The 19,434-nt window shown below is 42.8% G+C and overlaps 1 protein-coding gene across 1 annotated transcript; it reads right to left on the bottom strand.

Annotated features, from left to right (window-relative positions):
- Positions 1 to 4,715: 4,715 nt before the first annotated feature.
- Positions 4,716 to 14,637, bottom strand: LOC120718061 (ectonucleotide pyrophosphatase/phosphodiesterase family member 7-like). Its single transcript, XM_040006378.1, is given in 7 exon segments — positions 4,716 to 5,130; positions 5,658 to 5,778; positions 11,531 to 11,765; positions 12,058 to 12,549; positions 12,551 to 12,691; positions 12,809 to 12,954; positions 14,379 to 14,637. Coding segments are annotated over 7 exon segments (1,476 nt in total). The 3' UTR covers positions 4,716 to 5,048.
- Positions 14,638 to 19,434: the final 4,797 nt, after the last annotated feature.

Raw genomic sequence — 19,434 nt, 5'->3', positions numbered from 1 at the left:
CTCGCCTCTGTCAGTGCGCCCCAGGGCAGCTGTGGCTACAATGTAGCTTGCCATTGCCAGTGTGTGAATGTGTGTGTGAATGGGTGAATGACTGAATGTAGTGTAAAGCGCTTTGGGGTCCTTAGGGACTAGTAAAGCGCTATACAAATGCAGGCCATTTACCATTTTATTTATTTATGAGAGTCAAACCTTAGATACTGATCCGTATGTGTAGGTTTACGGTACTTTCAGATGTCCCCCATTACTGATGGAAATCTCACAGTCTAAGAAGGCTAACCTGCCACTTTTCATATCCTCCCTGGTGAATTTGATGTGTCGATCCACCGAGTTAATGTGATCCGTGAATTGTGGTACGTCCTGAGATTTGATTTTCACCCAGGTGTCATCCACATATCTGAACCAGTGACTTGGTGGTGTTTCAGGGTAGGATAGCAAAGCCCTCTTTTCCACTTCTTCCATGTACAAGTTGGCCACGATGGGTGAAACTGGGAGCCCATGGCACCCCCATGTTTCTGCCTGTAGAACTGACCCTTGTATGTGAAGTAGGTGGAATGAAGACACAGTTCAAACACACTTGGTCGATGCTGAGAGTGGTCCCGCTGCTGAGGTTGGGGTCATCCTGTGATCTCTTACGAACTACCTCCAACGCTTCTGTGACTGGAATAAGTCAAAATGTGGAGATTACTGTTGTTGTTTCAGGACAAACTACCTTGTTTGCTACACTCTGTGTTTATGAGCTAAAAGCAAAATCATATCCTTGTAAAACTGATTGTGAAGTATGATTTTACTAACTCAGAGGGTACAGCTGTTATCTCCACATTTCAACCTTTTTCTCCAAATAGAATTACGATTTTAATCTGTAAATTTTAACATTATTGTCAAAATGATCAATATTATATTTTTTCTTAATGTGGACTGATACTCCTTTGAATGAGTGCCGGGGTCCATATGTGGCGGTTGCGGTTCTCCAGCATCAAGCTAACGCTACAATAGTGGAGCAAACATAAAGGGAGAGTTTATCATCTCGTTATATGAGACTGGAAAGTGAACAGAACAGCGTGAACCCACCAAAATAATGACATTTCCTATTTTTGTATTTATAGAATACAATTTATTATCACTTTAAACGGACATAAAAGCATTAAACATATTTTGTTACCTCTCACAGCTTTGTTTGACTCCAGATTTACAGACTATATTTATGCATCAATTGACCACAAAAATTATGCTGCTTCAATCATTCACTAGTGATTTACAAAATTAGTATTAAACATAACTATTTTGGTATTTTAGGAACAGCTAGATTTATAGAAACAGGAACGAGAAATCCTCTTTTAACTACATAATAAAAGCAGAAGCTTAAATGCAAATGTTTGGCTCACCTCACTGTTAAATATTGTATCCCTTTTATACACGGTGTAAGAAATGGCAATAATGAACACTAATACAAAACCCTGTTACTGCCGAGAGAGCAGTGAGCACCTCTGAATATTCATCACAGCAGCTACAAAGAAAAGAAAGAGACAAAACAAAGTTACACAAGAGCACAACAGACAATGACACCCAAAACAACCTCCCCCCCACCTCAAAAAAACAATTGCTTCATGGTATCTTAGGAAAGGTAACCTTTTACACAGATAAGATATGACTTTACGAGACTTGGATAAAACTGGATAATGTACTAGATAATGTCTGATGTCAGGGTTCAAGTCAGCTGATGGCTATCGCTGGGATAGATAGAGATCTTATCTCACCATTATACTGCAGGGACAGCTGAATTCACCTTCAACTTAGCCACCCTAACAGAATCCAGTCATCTTTATTGCAAACGATTAGTTTTTAGTCCAACAGACAAAAGGCTGAAAATGTTTCCATGTAATAAACGTTAGGCTGTGTTCAGCTTCTGTTCAGACTTCATTAAAATGCAGCTGTTTCATTGTGACTGTACACCGCGGACACCAGAGAAATGTTCTTGTTTCCTTTCAGTCTTAATCACTTGACATTTATCAGTAACAGTAACATGTTAATGTACTAAAGTACTAAAAAGTACTTCATGTTTCACATATAAGTTACTGAGACCCATCTAGTGCAACCCTGCTGAACAGAACAAAACGGAGTCATGTGAGCATTTACCTGAAAGACTGCGAGCTTGCTCTCAGTGTTCTGCATCCATCAAAGTAACACAAGCGTTTACTTCAGCAGTGGCAGTAAATAACCTCCAGGCAGCGTCTTGGTTCTGCGGTCACGTTAAAAGCTGCCATGCTCTGGTCTTAACACATGATGAACACGATAAAGACATGCAGCACCAGCTGAGGTTTCTCGTGTCTCTTAAACTGAACTTTTTAATGCACGTTGGTGAAATAGTTTAAATCATAAATTGTCTTTGAAGACTGTGTTTGGTGTAAGTCTTGAAACATGTGGAAACACTTGTATCATATCAAACTCTGTTGTCGGAGGTAAAATAAACTCAACCTACAAAAACAGTGTTTCTCCAGGTTCCTTCTACTTTCAGAGTCAGACAGCAGTGTTCAAGTGTCTGTCATGTAACGCCGGGTTGATCTGCTATGACAGGTTTGAGAATATAGATGATAGAACTGAAAAGCATGCCTGGATTCCACCTGTGACATTTCACGTGAGTCTCATGTATTTTGTTCAAGTAGACACTGTAGAGACAGACAGAACACAGCTTATTATTGATACGAAGAAATCCTCCAAAAAATGTTCAGTCATACCTTTAAAATCATCACGGTCCTTCAGCCCAACCAGGAGTGACATACCAAAATTACTCCAACACTACATCAACAACTGAAGCAGGAGGTCACAGAAGAACTCAGTAAACTGCAGGACTCATGCCACTCAGAGTTAACAATAACAAACAGGATGGGCAAAAATGGTGAAAACCACTGCTGCCCCAAAACAACACAAATGCCCGTCTCACATTGATGATCCTCCCAAAATTGTGGGAAAACTTCTGTGGACTGACACGACCACATTTAACTTTCTGGTAGGTTTATTACTTCTGGTTTAAAATGAACACAGCATTACAGAAACAAGGAAATTACAGCAACAGTCAAACATGGTGGAGGTAGTGTGAGGACCTGATGATAAAATTCTTCTGAAATAAATTTGCTTATTTAATCATTGTGTTATGATTATAGCGTTCAGCTGTGTTGAAATCTAATGAGTGTGGAGACATTTGAATATGATTAAAATCATTTATATTTACTCTAAAACTGTACAGTGAGTCCTGGTGACTGTACGGTTAAGCATTCAGATTTTACTTATGTTGGTTTTATCTGTTAGCTTTGAAAAAGGGGCTGGCGATGATGGTGAAGGGTGCAGTAGCATAAAGGGCTTTGACCCCATCCAGGGCCATTTTATCCACATTAGGTTGTAGTCCCAGCCTTCGACGGAGGTGAGCAGCAGCTTGTTCCTGGTAGATCCTCTGAAAAGTGACTGTTCAGAGTTCTGCAGTGAGGCTGCAGAGCAGGCAGAGCTGACAATCAGACAGAGAGCAGAAAGCCAGGGGAGCAGCAAAGATTTAGACAGTGCTGTAGTTTTACCAACGATCCACTGTGCTCCAGTTTAATGTTTCCTGCTTTTGTAGTGACTTCCAGTAATATACAAGTATGACCAACACTCCAGGACAAAAGAGAAACTGTGTTGCACAGTGTTAGTGGATACACCCCGAATGAATGCATTTACTTTAAAAGGCATATCAGTCAGTACTTATCTGCTCATAATCACGTTTTAAACCTTTGGCATTGGATTGAGGAGTTATGACAGGGAAGGTATGTGTGTGCATGCTTGTGTGTGAAGAGCCTGGACGCTGATAGTTAAACTGCAGCAGGTCAAATGGACTGAACTGCCAAAGGGGATTTTTCCTTTGAAGCTTCTTGTAATCTTTGCATATTTAATTAATGGTTCTTTAACATTCCTGCCCTTTAGCAGCTGGGACACATTGACGTAGGGCAATTCCTTGGAGTGAGCTTGCCTGATGAATCCAGCCCATCAGATCCACTGCACTTGTGGTTCTAGGATATTTAAAAGTAGAATGAAAGAGGGCCCAGCGGTTAAAGCTGGAGAAGTCTCTGTGTGCAAGGCTGAAACTTGCACACAGAGACTCACACCTGTGATCTTCAGGTGTGAGTCTGTCATGGAAATGGGTTTCAGCTGGAACACAGCTCGCTCTGCCATCCACAGATCACACATGTGAACACGATGCAGACACTCTGCTGTCCTCTCTGGACCAACGCTCATTTAAAATGGACTGAGGCAAAGTGGGAAACTGTTCTGAGGTCAGCCAAAATGACATGTTTGGACTAAAGACGGGAGGAAGAATCTGCTTTGTTACCAGCACTCAGCCTTCATCGAATCAGCAGCTGGCACATCTGGCCATCAATGCAGGAAGGTGTATACAGGTTTTAGAGCAACAGAGGACGTATTTTTCAGGAGAGACCTGCATATTTCAGCAGGACAATACTAAACCACATACTGCAGCTGTTCCAGCAGCACAGCTTCATAGAAGAGTGCAGGTGTTGAACTGCCTGCAGTCCAGACCTTTGACTGACCCGAAACATCTGATACACCATGAAATGAAAAATACCACAAAGCAGTGAGAAACCTCTGTCAGGGAAGAAAGGGACAACAGTCCTCTCTCTAAAGCCCAGCAGCTGCTCTCCTCTGTTCCCAGATGTTTACTGGCTGCTGTTAAAAGAAGATGAGATGCCTCACAGTGGGAAACTATTTTTTATGAGTCATGTTGCTGCTATTTATATAGTGGGGTTGGGGTTGTAGGGGTTGCAACTCTGAATTGGATAAGTGGGAGAACGTGGACAGATGGAAGGAAACATTTTAATAGTATATTTAACTATGTTCACAAATGATCAGAGTTACAATGAAAAATGGAGAACAAACAAAATCACCGAACTGCTGTGATTCATGAATTATTATTATTTTTGATTAAGAAGTGCTTCTGTGCTGTACTTTCACATTTGTATTATACAATAGAGGATTTTTCAAACTAGATTATTATGCAAAACAAATTCTTAAAAGACAGTTTGCGTTTTGTCAGCCTTTTCATCATCATCATCATCAGCAGCAGCAGCATCAGCATGCTTTGGTTTGGATCTGAGAAGAGAGGACAAAAACAAAAAGAATGGGTCAGATAGCAGGATGCAGCATCAGCTTTGTTACAAAATTAACAGTGAAATATATTTATGTTCACTGTTTTATTGCTTCAGAATATCTGCACATTCCAATCATAAATTCAAAGTTACCTTGGTGACTCTTATGTATGTCTTTCTTTTAGGCTGGAGTATTGTCATTTCTTTACTCTCTGAAAACCTTTATTTGACCCAAAATGTTACAGAAAGAGTACTGAGAGAATCTAGACGGAGAGGCGGCTTGATGCACACTCAGTCATCCAGGTAAGTAAATCCCAGAAGGTTGATTCTGTTCATCTGGACTTTGTTTTCAGTCTCAGCTGACTGCAGGTTTCCCCAAACCCAACCTTACTATTGCTTGCTTAAAGGGGAATTCTTGGGTTTCCTTTGCTTTAAAGTTTTGACCTTAATATGTGAATTGTATTTATGTATTGATTTGGCAAAAAGCACACTGATAGATGTATCCATGATTACACGATTATAGTACTTTACCTATTTGCTTTTCTCCTTAAACACCAAGTATAAGAAGTTCCCACTATAAAAATCAGAACCAGAAACCCAGCCACTGCTGATAAGCCAATGAAAGCCTGATGATGACGATTCACCTCGTAATCTGCAGACAGACAGAAAAGTATGAATAGTTACGACGCAAAAGACAGAGAGACAAAGCTACACAAAGACACTCACACATATCTGAACAGGTTGGTGTTCTTATCTGAGCAGAGAAGGCAAGATTAAGGGATTTGTTTGGGAATATAAAACCTCCCCCATTCTGTAGTAACAACAGTAATGACATTTATATTTACTGACTGGGAATGGCACTGCATCTGTGTTACACTGTGACACTCCATCTGTGAGGTGATAACAAAGTGATAATTATTATGAGATTTAGATCTCATCATCTACCTCAACTAAGAACAAGCTGCAGTGTGTTTTCTGTCATTTCAACTCAAAAATGTCAGTTGTCTTTTTATCAGTTGACATGATTTAAAGTTATCATCATCCCTTCATCTCAGGTTTCCACCATCTGGTTCGGGGATTATCACCATGACACGGTCCATTCAGACTCAATGACCCTAGCCTCTCTCAGAATGCTGTTGAAGAGCCCAAGCTGTGCGTTGAAGTGAGCCCGACTAGCTGGTGTCGCTCAACCTCACGCACTAGCTTAGGCTCCTTCTGCACCAGAGAGGTGATGTTCCATGTCCCAGTAGACTACCTCCATAGCTGCCAGGGCCTCTGCCCATGACTGCTGTCCAACACACATTGTAGCTGCTCCCTACGGGGCCTCGTGCATTTTGTGAGCCTACAGTAGTGCAAGCCCATTTAGGTTTTTCCCTCAACCACAGTAAGGTAGTGATTCATGGAGAATAAATTATCATTTAAAAACTGTAAAAATTGCATTTGTATTTACTCTGGTTCTTTTTGTTTAAAAAAAATAAGACATTTGGAAGAGAAAATACTTTTCACTGCTCTGTATATTAGTCAGTTGCACTCAATTATGTTAGCATGTAAATGGAGAGTCCTCTTCACACACTGAGGTTAATTATGGAGTTCCACAGGGTTCAGTGCTAGGACCATTTCTGTTTACATTATACATGCTTCCCTTAGGCAGCACCATTAGAAGACATAGCATACATTTACACTGCTATGCAGATGACACCCAGCTCTATCTGTCCATGAAGCCAGATAACACACACCAATGAGTTAAACTGCAGGAATGTCTTAAAGACATAAAGACCTGGATGGCCGCTAACTTTCTGCTTCTTAATTCAGATAAAACCGAGGTTATTGTACTCGGCCCTGAAAAGCTTAGAAATATGGTATCTAACCAGATTCTTCCTCTGGATGGCATTACCTTGGCCTCCAGTAATGCTGTGAGGAACCTTGGAGTCATTTTTGACCAGGATATGTCCTTCAACGCACATATTAAACAAATATGTAAGACTGCTTTCTTCCATCTGTGCAACATCTCTAAAATTAGAAATATCCTGTCTCAGAGTGACACTGAAAAACTAGTTCATGCATTTATTACTTCCAGGCTGGACGACTGTAATTCATTATTATCAGGAAGTCCAAAAAACTCACTGAAAAGCCTTCAGCTAATCCAAAATGCTGCAGCAAGAGTCCTGACAGGGACTAGAAAGAGAGAGCAGATTTCTCCTGTTTTTGCTTCCCTTCATTGGCTTCCTGTTAAATCCAGAACTCAAAATCCTGCTCCTCACATACAAGGCCTAAATAATCAGGCCCCATCTTATCTTAATGACCTTGTAGTACCATATCACCCTATTAGAGCACTTCGCTCTCACACTGCAGGCCTACTTGTTGTTCCTAGAGTATTTAAAAGTAGAATGGGAGGCAGAGCCTTCAGTTTTCAGGCCCCTCTTCTGTGGAACCAGCTTCCAGTTTGGATTCAGGAGACAGACACTATCTCTACTTTCAAGATTAGGCTTCAAACTTTCCTTTTTGATAAAGCATATAGTTAGGGCTGGACCAGGTGACCCTGAATCCTCCCTTAGTTATGCGGCAATAGGTGTAGGCTGCCGGGGGATTCCCATGATGCACTGGGTGTTTCTTATTCAGTCACCTTTCTCAATCACTATGTGTTTATACACCTGACTGCACTAAATTATTAGTGATTCTCTTCCACAGTGTGTCTTTGTCCTGTCTTCCTCACCTAACCTTAACGGGTTGTAGCAGATGGCCCCGCCTGTCCCTGAGCCTGATTCTGCTGGAGGTTTCTTCCTGTTAAAAGTTTTTCCTAGGAGGAGGAGTTGGCCGTCCGACTGCGGTCTGGAGTGTGGGGCCTCCCTGCTGCTGCGGAGTCGGGGCGGTCTGCCTCCCCCCACCGCAGGGAAAAGGGTAACACCACCTGGGTCTGGGTGCAGTTCCCCCCTCCAGGGGCAAGGGTACCTAGACCCGGTTTGTAGAGTATGCTTGGGGAGTGTGATTGTGTGTACAGCGTCTCTTTATGTCTGTCTCCACGTTGGTTGAGTGTGGAGTAAGTGCATATGAGAGCATGAGGGTGGGAATGGATGTTTGTATATGTGTGTGCCTGTATTTCTGTGTCTATATGTCAGGTTGGGTGTCAGGCGCCACCTCTCTGGGGACATCTTAGGCCCTCCAAGGTTTGGAGGCCTATCTCCCCCTACCACCACTTCCCCTGCCAGTGGCGGACTCCCTCAGACATCGGTGCGTTGGTGGTTCTTTGTGTCCGGGGGTGGGCGTCCAGGTACACACCGGCTCACTCCTTGGCGGCCGCTTATCGGGGCCTGGAGCCTGGGGCTCGCTCGGGCCACTTCGGAGGTGGGGTGCCCCCAGCCTCTCGGCCTGGGGCTCGGTCACTCAGGCACGGCTGGCTGCCGGCGGAGCTCACGGGCGCGTCACTACAACTCCCCCTGGCTTCTGCTCCGCGGCTGCTGAGTGAGCCCTCATCTGGGACTCTCCTCAGCTCTTACTGGGACAGTGGCGCGGCTGCCCCTCTGTTGGTCTTCCTTGGTCTCTTGTGTTCTGGGGGCCTCTGGATGTCTGGAGTTTTGATCTCCTCCATACCTGCTTCATGCCCTGGAGGACGGGGCTGCGGCCCCCCCACACCCTCTAGCAGATCATTACACGAAGGAACCTTTTGAAAAAACAAGCGCGTCCATGCTCACAGGTGTACACACGGGTGATCACACCCACAAACTACACCCTTTTTGGCTTCTACCTCAAAGCACACTGTGTTATGTTGATCTTATGTGCTGCACAATAATGTTTAATATTTAGTATTTACTGTCATATTCCCATATATCATTGTGATGTTGTTTATTCTATTACTCTTGTTCTCTTCTGCTTGTTTTCTTTTTTCTTTCTCAGCAGGTGATCCAGGTGATTGATATATGCATTTTTTTTTCTTTTTTTCTTCTTCTGCTCATTCTGTTGGTTTTTGTCTTTTGCCCTTCTCCCCCGTCCCTCTTCTCAGCTGTTTCTCTTTCCCTCTTTCTTTCTCCCCTTCTTTCCCCCAGTCAAGTCTGTCCCGTATTCAGTAAGTGAAAATAAAATAAACAATAAAAGGTGAATCAAATGGACCATTACGGCAAGGCTGGGATGGTCAATTTGGTAAAGTAAATCCGTTGGGCATCTTTCTTTGCCTTTAGACAACAATTCTGATGGCAAAAGAGCCAAACGGGACAGGCAAAAAAAAAAAAAAAAAAAAAAAAGTTTTTCCTTCCCACTGTCGCCAAAGCACTTGCTCATACCCACATAGCTAAATTGGTATGGCCCACACAATGTGCTTACACATGGCCCACATACCGCAAAGAATGACGGCCCTTTGGTGGCCCAGATCAGGTTTGCCAGATGTGGCCCACACATGGGCCAGCACAAGGCCAGTTGCAGACACACTGGTGGTCCTGTGTTGGCCCATGTGCGGATTACCTCTGGCAAACCTGATCTGGGCCACCAAAGGGCCGTCATTCTTTGCTGTATGTGGGCCATGTGTAAGTTGTGTGCAGCCACGGGCCAGTTGCAGACACACTGGCCCAGAACAGTTTCAGCTCTGGCCCCAGATGTCAGCCTAATGTGTAGCTTAATCAAGCCATGTAATAACAACATGTGCTGGAACATAATAGTGCAAAAGCAACATGACTAAACTCTGTTCAGACAGTGAATGGACTGATTCTTATATAGCACTTTTCTACTCTCCCAGATTACTCAAAGTACTCATTACACATTGACCCATTTTCTCTAAACTGGGTGCTTCCTAACTACATTCACACTCTTGACATGCAGACTGGAGGAGCCAGGGATCAAACCACTAACCTTCCAATCAGTAGGTAACCTGCTCTACCTCCTGAGCTACAGCCACCCACTGGCAAACATGAGTAAACCATCACTAGGTTTTGGATAAAGTGTACACTCACAAACCTGTCAAACCTGCATTTGAAACATTGGCTACCATAGCAGTATAGTATTGCAACATGGCATTTGGGTCTTCTAACTAAAATGGAAAAATAGGAACATAAATAGTGCCATGATTGCCAGACCTGGCCCACATCTGGTCGACATACACCCTGCCATGACACCAGTCAGTCAGAAGTACCAGCTTGATGCTGGACCCAGGGAAGACCTGTTTTCTATGAGCCTGGGCCACATGCACCAAACCACAATCGAGCCAGATATGGCATGCCATCACATAAACAGTGCCATCTATACCAGGCCTGGTCCATATCTGGATGACATATGTCTTATCATGCCAGAAGTCAGCCAGCAGTGCCGGCTTGATACCAGATCTGGGCCAGACCTGCTTGATATGTGGGTAGAAGGGTCATATGATTGCTGGGGTTTTCTATGTTTCTATTTTTTTGTGTATTGTTGTAGAGTCCTTAAATTACATTAATAAAACAACTGTTGTTGTGATTTGGTGCTTGTATAAGAATTTCTTTTATCTATGTATTATTCATATTATGTTATTGTATAATGCCTTGGTGCCACTGGATTTTAGCATGTCTCACACTCGTGCAGTTAAACAGATGGTGGGAGTCTGGTAAGGAAGTTGGGGGGAAGGAGAACTCCACAGGAAGAATCTTTTGTCTCTTCGAGGACTCTGGGAGGTAGCAAGGGAGTGTGAACCTTAAGGTGTGAAACAGCTGTGTACTGCCTTTTGTTCCTGAAGAAGGTATTTAACTGAGAGCCATGCTAGGCTCAGGGAGAGACTCTGCTGACCATCTGCCCCGCGATCATGCAGGCTCTCCACAAGCTTGGTTTTCTGTTCTTTGTTTTGATTAAAGAATGTTAGCTACTGCTCGTCTGCAGGCTTTATTTAATGGAAAACTTCCACAACATGTGGCTAATGCTGAAGGCTAACGGGTGGCTGTAGCTCATTAGCAGGTCATCTACTGATCAGAAGGTCGTGGTTCAATCCCTGGTTCCTCCAGTCTGCAGGCCAAGTATCCTTAGCCAAGATACTAACCCCAAGCTGCTCTACGATGTGTCCGTATTGTATGTGTATGTGTCGTATGTGTCTGTTCTTTGTTTTGATTAAAGAATGTTAGCTACCGCTCACTGCTTGTATGCAGGCTTTATTTAAGTGGAAAACTTCCACAACATTCCATACAAATAAAATCTGTGCAAAAAGCAAGACTGAGAAAAAAGATCTTTTTAGCACCAAAAATGGTTTTTATGTATCCGAGGTGCTACTTATGTGTTTAGTTTGTACAAATAAAAGAAATACTCTACACCTAAAATCACCTACACCAACAAGCAGTCATAGCTAGGGATCGGGATTGGTCCCAGTAGTTTGATGCTGTGTAAGTCAGTCCAGTTACCATTTAAAAATGGGGCTTTATCTTTTATCTCTATAGCACAAAATTTGCCAGTGCTGTTGTTACCTTCTGTGTTTTTCTTGGGGAGCAGCATTTGCTTGGTATTGTCGAGGTGTCCATCATTGATCTCTGGGTTTATTCCTAGTAAATGGCACATGAGTGGGTACACATTAACAGTCTCAAAGGGCCCAACCACTAAATCCTCCTGGAAATCAGGCCCAACTGCCCTGAAGAAAGGCTTCATGTCCATCACTTGATTGTCAAAGCCATGCTCTCCTTTGTTGAACTGCACAGGGAAGAACTAGAAGTTGAGAGAAAACAGAGAAAACCATGTAAGTATATGTAAGTATACATTTGATCATTTTTGTTTCCCTGAGTTATGATTTGAAGTTTTACTCAGTAGGATCACACCATGCTGTGCAAAAGGGTAGTTGATGTTATCCTCAAGGTTTCAGAGATACTAAGAGCATGGCAGGAGTTTACCTCTTATTATCCACTAAGTCTTGGGTGATCTGACTAGGGACAGTGTTGGGTTGTAGCCACATGCTAAAGAGTCACATTTTCAGAAAGTAGATGGGCATGCATTCTCTCACCCCATTGATTACGTATCCAGGATCAGCAAAAAGGATGATGGGAAGGAGTCGAGCATGTTTACTATAGTGCAGCCACACTGGCATCTCTTCCTTTTTATACACATGAAGATGTGGGTGACTTCCTTTGAGGGCACTGTAGACCTTCTCAAGCATCCCATCCTTAGGAAGCAGCATCCCAGCAGGTCCATAGTCCACCAGATGGAACTGGATATCACTGAAGTTGAAACCAGGAATCTTATAGAGGATGATCTCTTCAACCTGTGCACCCCGTAGAACAGTAGTCATCCCATGGTCAGCGGTGATAATAACGTTGAGTTGGTCAGTAAGGCCATGATCTTGGATTTTATCCCTGATGTAGCCCACAGTACGATCCACTTGTTGAACCATTTCCCGGCGTTCTGGGGAATCTGGTCCATATCGGTGCCCAGTCCCATCTGGTTCTCCAAAATACAAAGAGACAAAGTCCAGGTCCTGTTGGTGGAACCACTCTCCAAATCACTTTGTCGATGTTCAGCCTCCACTCTGTTTCATTAGAATAATCATATAAACGTGGTTCCACTTCCCTCACCCTGACAGTCTCCCCTTTGTAGGTGGCTGCTGTGCCAGGAAAATGTAGAGATCCTGCTTTGAGACCCTGGAAGGAGATGTAGGAGACGAGGAAGGACATTAAACTAGATTAAAACAAGGGAAACAGCTTCATGACACAGGAACTTTAAATCATTGAGGTAAGGTAGAGACAAATCTAAAGAACCTGTCTCTGTGCTGTTATCCAGATGGGTAAGCTGCCGTTGTCCCAGTATGAATCAACAAACTGAGTCATGTAGTACCCCTTCTTCTCCTGAGTAGTAGTGTTGAACCACATGTTATGGATTACTCCGTGATTCTCAACATAGCGTCCTGACAGACAGAAGAAAGAAACACTAATGAGGAGCATTAAGAGAACGTAAGGGTAAATGTTAAAAGTCCTTCGGTAATATACCATATTTTTCGGACCATAAGGCACACCAGATTATAAGACGCATTAACCGCTAACATCAAAATGTGATCCTTTGCGTTTGTTCTCAGATTTATGTACAAACACTTCTGAAAGGATGGTCTTGCAGCAGATGTAGATCACGTTGGCTTCATCTTTTTAAAAGACTGTTTCTATTTGTGTTTGTTTGAATTCTGTTTCTATAAGTCAGTCTGCCACTGTGAGCAGGGACGACTGTGGCTCAGCTGAAGAAGCTCGTTGGAAATAAAGGTGCATCTACCATCACATCCACTACAGTGGACAGTTGGTCAGACCTGAGCTAAATCTACAGCTCTTTGTGCTAGCAGGAGGTTTGTTGTGTACCCGTGGTCCAGCCACTGCTCAATACCAGACACAGAGACTTTAGTAACATCTGAACAACAACCACAGTCGTATTTAGTAAAATGAAACACAAATTATGAAAGGAAACATGTGCACAACTTTTACTCCTCAGTATCCGGGAGAAAGTATAAAGAATACTTCAAACCATCCATCCATCCATCCATCCATCCATCCATCTTCATCCGCTTTATCCGAGGCCGGGTCACGGGGGCAGCAGCCTAAGCAATGGTTGGTTCACACCATTGGTTTGAAGCAAACTTCAAACCAATGGTGTGAATGTTATTAATGCATTAGATGAAACAAGTAGGGATAGTTTATAGTGAAACAACATTGCTTTAATAATACTGCGATATAACTATTATTTATTAGATTAATTCTTAATCAGACATCAGTGATGTCTGTATAAATCAAATGAATTCACAGTGATCTTTGGAGTCAGGCATATCTTATTATTTTTTTACTGATAAAGCTGCACATAGCCTTCTAGTTCTTCTTCTTTATCCCAGCTGTCTTAGGGCGAGGGGCGGTGTACACCCTGGGCAGGTCACCAGCCTGTGGCAGGGCTAACACATAGAGACAGACAACCATTCACATCTATGGGCAATTTAGAGTTCCCACTTAACCTAACCTCACTAACTGCATGTCTTTGGACTTTGGGAGGAAGCCGGAGAGAGAACCCACATGAACAGTGCTAACCACCATGCAGCCCTAAGTGAATAACTAATATCTCTTTAATATCATTCTCTTTTTCAATTCAATTTATTTATAGTTTCAAATCACATCAAGAGTCGCCTCCACGCTTGATCTCAGTGCGCTTCATCAGACAGCTGCAGCTTAATGTTGGTCTAAACGAGGACTGGTTTATACCCGTTCATGAACAATTCTGTTTTTGTACCAGTAAGGTTCAACAACTTATCTAAGCTCTCTAGAATATAATATTATCCAGACGTTAAGACCTTTTAAATACCTGTGAGCAAAGTGAAGTGTGTGGGGTTGGTAATGGTGATGAAGGGCGGTGTGACGTATTGTGCCTTCACCCCATCCTTAGCCATCTTATCCAGGTTAGGGGTGTCCACATCTTGGTCATAGTTCCAGCGGAAACCATCAAAGGAGATGAGCAGCAGCTTGTTCCTGGTGGGCTGAGCTCTCCTAGTGTCCCGCAGTGGGACAGCAGCACAGGAAAGGCTGCCTACGAGGCAGAAGGCAGTCAGGCAACGCAGCAGCATCACAAAGGATCTCAGGCTACACTGAGCTGTGTCAGCATACCTGCTTCTCTACTCTCAGTATTGCTGTTTCCAGTGTTGACACCTATGTTACTGCTGTTACATAAGTATCACATGTAATCTGATCTGACAAGATGCTCTCTCTTATCAACCCATAAAAAACTGAAATCTAAACTCATATCATTTGATCATGAGTTACAGGTTAATCCACTGTTATTGCCTTTCAATTACTTTATCTGGGAAGGAAGAACCCCTCAGATATCATGAAATGTGGGAGATGAGGTCAAAGAGAAGACAGCACAGAGAGATTTGTATCTTTCAAAATCCACACCAAGGTTGTATTTTTGATGTGAATTATGTTCAATTGTATTTTATTAACTTAATTGGTCTCAGCTAAATTGCCTCATTATTATATCACATCATAACAAAGAAGAAAGTTCATGTTCATGAGCACCACAACATCCCATAATAGAAATTGAAAATGTGACGTCATTTCCGGGGTAAAACCACAAAGGATTGTAGGTACGAGTGACAAGCGGTACTAGCACACGCAGGCTTTCACATGAAAACAGTCACACAGCGATAAAAAGAAACACAGAATGGCAAGAAGCTGTTGTATTATTGACTGCAATAGCCGGTCGCATGACAGCCACGGGAAGCCGACGGGTAAAGAGACCGGTTGTTATCAGTTTCCGTCGTGGAAGAGAAATTGTTCGAGTCATGTTTCTGAAGTAACAAAGAGGTGACGGATGGCCTGGATTGCAGCCATTCGAAGACCAAATATAACGTCCCAGAACACTCCAGCTCACAGGTTAGTCTGCTCCAAGCATTTCCACAAAGGTCAGTCTTCTGTTGTAGTTATGTAATTTATCATAATTGTTGATGAAGGTTACAAATAAGTCTTATATTGATTTGAAGTGAATTCGTTGCTTTGCTGCTTTGTTCACTGTGGCTTTGCGGGCTAATGTTTGTTGTGTTTTGTAGGAAAACCGGCCTACAAATGCTGGAATGTGATCCAGACTGGGCCCCTCTATCAGCCTGGGCAGAGATGGGCAGTAACGCGTTACTTGTAACATGTTACTGTAATACGATTACTTTTTCCAGGTAACGAATAAAGTAAGGGATTACTATTGCAAAAACGGTAATTAGATTACCGTTACTTTCCCGTAGGAACGCTGCGTTGCTGCGTTACCAAAACCGTGATTTTTTTGCGAGAATGTCTCATGACAGTGACGTAAGCAAGTGCGACGTTCGTGACAACAGCTGTGTGCAGATCAACAGTGGATCATATATCGAGTGCGGAGAGAGTATGAGCGTGCAGCGTTTAAAGCGTGGAAGTACTGACCTTACTTTGAGTTTGACTCCATAAAAAGTGACAAAAACATTAGCGTCTGTTGTGCGTGGGAAGAAAACTTCTTTTTACAGCAAAAAAAATCCCTAAACTTCCAAGCAAGCGCTACCACGTAATGGGAAATTCACTCACGGATTCTTCAACTGATCGCAAAGTTACTAAACATTTTGTGAGTGTATGCACTAAAACTTAGGACCATATAATAATAAATATGTGCGTGATGAAAGTTGGGCAGCACGCTAACATCCTTACTCCACTCTGTATGCTCGTATGGGTCTGACCCTTTCACTCCTTTGATTTTTTCCTCCTCCTTTTTTTGCCTTTTCGTCACGTATGTCTTTGTACGGAGCTGCCGTGCTCTCCGTCGTTTTGTACATAACTATTTTTGGGGCAAAAAAAAATTGCAGGTATGGATTAAAACTGTAGAATTAATGATAATTGCTGCTGGAAATGCTAGGGCTTGATGCAGTGTTTTGATTCTGCTGCCACTCGTAGCTACAATGCAATGCGCGAAAGTCACGTGGTCTGTCGATCTCTATAGGTCAACCACTCAGCCCACACAACCTCCCAGCAGGACCAGCAGGTGGCACCTCTGCTCTGTGGCAGGGGCAGACCTCTGTCACCCACAGTTTGTGTCCACCTAACAAACACTGTGTACAGGTGCAGCCCAAATCATATTTTCATCACTGGATTTAAATCTTACTGGTATTAATGGTAGAGACCAGCAGGGGTGGATCTATGGTGGTGGCACAGGGCAGTATGTGCCACCCTGGTCGATGCTTTGAGGAGGTCCAGCTACAGTTAACATTGGATATGAATGATAAAACTGAATATATTGCATAACGTTACCTCTGGTAACCCCCGGCTGGTAAAAACCTCTGGAGAATCACCAGCCTGCTGCTCCAACATCAATGCTTTGCTCCTCCAACCTTTCCCAGCCCTCTGGTGCCCCCTGCTGCATATGAATGGTACCAGTCAAACCCTGGCTGCATTAGCAGCAGGTGTGTGTGCATTTGCATGTTTACAGGTTGAGTGTGTGTGTTGGGATGTTCTCCACACATTTCAGAGCTCCCAACACTTTTATTAGAAAACGACAGCAGGCTGCCAGCATTTCTCCTGCTTTGGAAGCCATGAGAAGTTTAATGACTTGCAATTAAGACCCAGCTCGTTAGATGATGATACTGAGGAGAATGTGGATCAGAATTTAAAAGAGAGGAGTATGTACTGCTGATGTTTCTGCATATAGTCTTATGGCATTAATAAATGTGTTTATGTGTGTTATTAATCTATCATTTATGTGCATGTGTGCATGCATGTGTGTGTGTGTGCGCGCGTGCGTTTATGTGCATGTGTGTGTGCGTGCGTGTGACAAAGTGGCTAGGACAGAATTCATTTGCCATTTGGCACTTGCATATATTGTTATTTTGTGTTCTGTTATTTTACAGTCAGCCATAATGCTTTAATTTAGACATTGCTGGTGTAACTTCTGTTACCACTAGTGATGTGACGTTCTGTATCGAGGCTTCGAAGCTTGTGTCGAGTAATGGAGGGGGCGTTTCCGCGAAGCGCGTATCGAGGCTTGCTTCATTTATGGGAGGAGCTGAAAATGATGACGTCCGAAGCCTCGCTGCCCGGCTGTACCACGTGACTGGTTCAGGAAGCGGTTCGAACTTTGCCGCGAGCTATGACAGCGATATAAACCCCTCAGACCCCATTCAAAATGTGGGTGTTTGATGGAGAGTTGCGGTTAGTGAGAGTTAGAGACAGTTTGGAGAGAGTTTGGAGGTTTAGGAGAGTCAGGAGAGAATGGAGCCAGCTACGAAGAGAAGGATATCCTCCCCTGTGTGGGAACATTTTGAGCTTATATCTCCCAACAAGGTATGTAAATTTCCACAGAAGATGTATATTCATAATACTGATGGTGCAAAACAATTTATGTTAAGCTGTCTTTACTTTTGTACAAGGTGAAGTGTTTGCTATGTGCCAGGGAGCTGGGATATAACAACAACACCTCATCCATGCTTAGGCACTACACAGCTTTGCATGAGAATAAGGGGAACACCGATTATGGAGCAAGACCAGGTGAGCCATCAAATGCCATGATACTATAGCATGCTGCAATGTTACTAAATGATATAACAATATCATACAATGCAGTAAGTGACGTGTGTGATATTTATATTTGTGCTTTGTTTTTATTGTCTTTCCATACTGCCAGCATAAATATACACAGTATACTGCATCACTACAATATAGATGTTTTACACACTCCTTTTGTTGTTGACATTTACAGGCTGTGTGCAAAATGCCACACTCTTCAAATTCATGCCAACTAATATTTTTACGTCCAGTAGGTGTCCCACTAGAGCAAATGAAGCTTCAAGAAGCTTCGCGTTGGGGTGAACCAATTGGATGAAAAGCTTCAGTGCTTCATGAGGCTTCATCTGCCCATCACTACTTACCACACTATCCCGGGTTTTGTTTGTGGTAGTAGTAGTTACATTCTTTACATCCATGCATGTGTTTTAAAGCAAACACTACTAACCATCAGATCATCTGAATTCTCTTCTGTTTACAGGCACATGTCTGGTAAATTATGTTTCTTTATGTTGCTTTGGTTATACTTACCATGGTGTCCATGTTGTGCATTCAGGTCCTATATGTGAGACAGGTGTATGAGAAGGGCCGCCCACTACTTCCTGTTTATATAGGGTCATGAGGTCAATCATTGCATCACTGGGTGTAACCAAATGGAGGGTTTTTCATTTTGTATAGTATTGTTTGTTTTCTTTAAAGTAGCCTTTTGAGTTATATTGTATGCAGTGTTTTACTTTACAAACCATTTAGTTGAGTAAATGAGTTTGTCAGTTTCATGCATGACTTTATTCCTGTTCTTTGTTTAGAATTGTATTATTTGGTTTGACCTATTTTGTTTCAATGGTAGGGACTAACGAGGTCAGGTGTGGGCAAAGTCTTGTATAAAGCCAGTGGGATTTTTGTAGTGATGGGCAGATGAAGCCCCATGAAGCACTGAAGCTTTTCATCCAATTGGTTCACCCCAACGCGAAGCTTCAAGAAGCTTCATTTGCTCTAGCAGGACACCTACTGGACGTAAAAATAATAGCTGGCATGAATTTGAAGAGTGTGGCATTATGCACACAGCCTGTAAATGTCAACAACAAAAGGAGTGTGTAAAACATGTATATTGTAGTGATGGCAGTATACTGTGTATATTTATAGTGGCAGTATGGAAAATGATTATTTGGAAATGCTTGAAATGGAAATGATCATTTACTGGGAGGTGAGGTGTGGTTGGGGTGTGGACAGTAGTTGTGCTTTTGTAACGTTGAGGTATGGACAGCTACACACTGAGGCTTTGAGCCTCAGTCCTGCCTGTTCACATTTTATTCTGTAAAAAACTAAATTTTCACTGCTTTTATGGCCTTTTT

This window comes from Simochromis diagramma, unplaced genomic scaffold (assembly GCF_900408965.1).
Source record: "Simochromis diagramma unplaced genomic scaffold, fSimDia1.1 OVJJ01000024.1, whole genome shotgun sequence".
NCBI lineage: Eukaryota > Metazoa > Chordata > Actinopteri > Cichliformes > Cichlidae > Simochromis > Simochromis diagramma.
The sequence above is the reverse complement of the archived record's forward strand: the minus strand, read 5'-3'. Positions and strand labels throughout refer to the sequence as shown.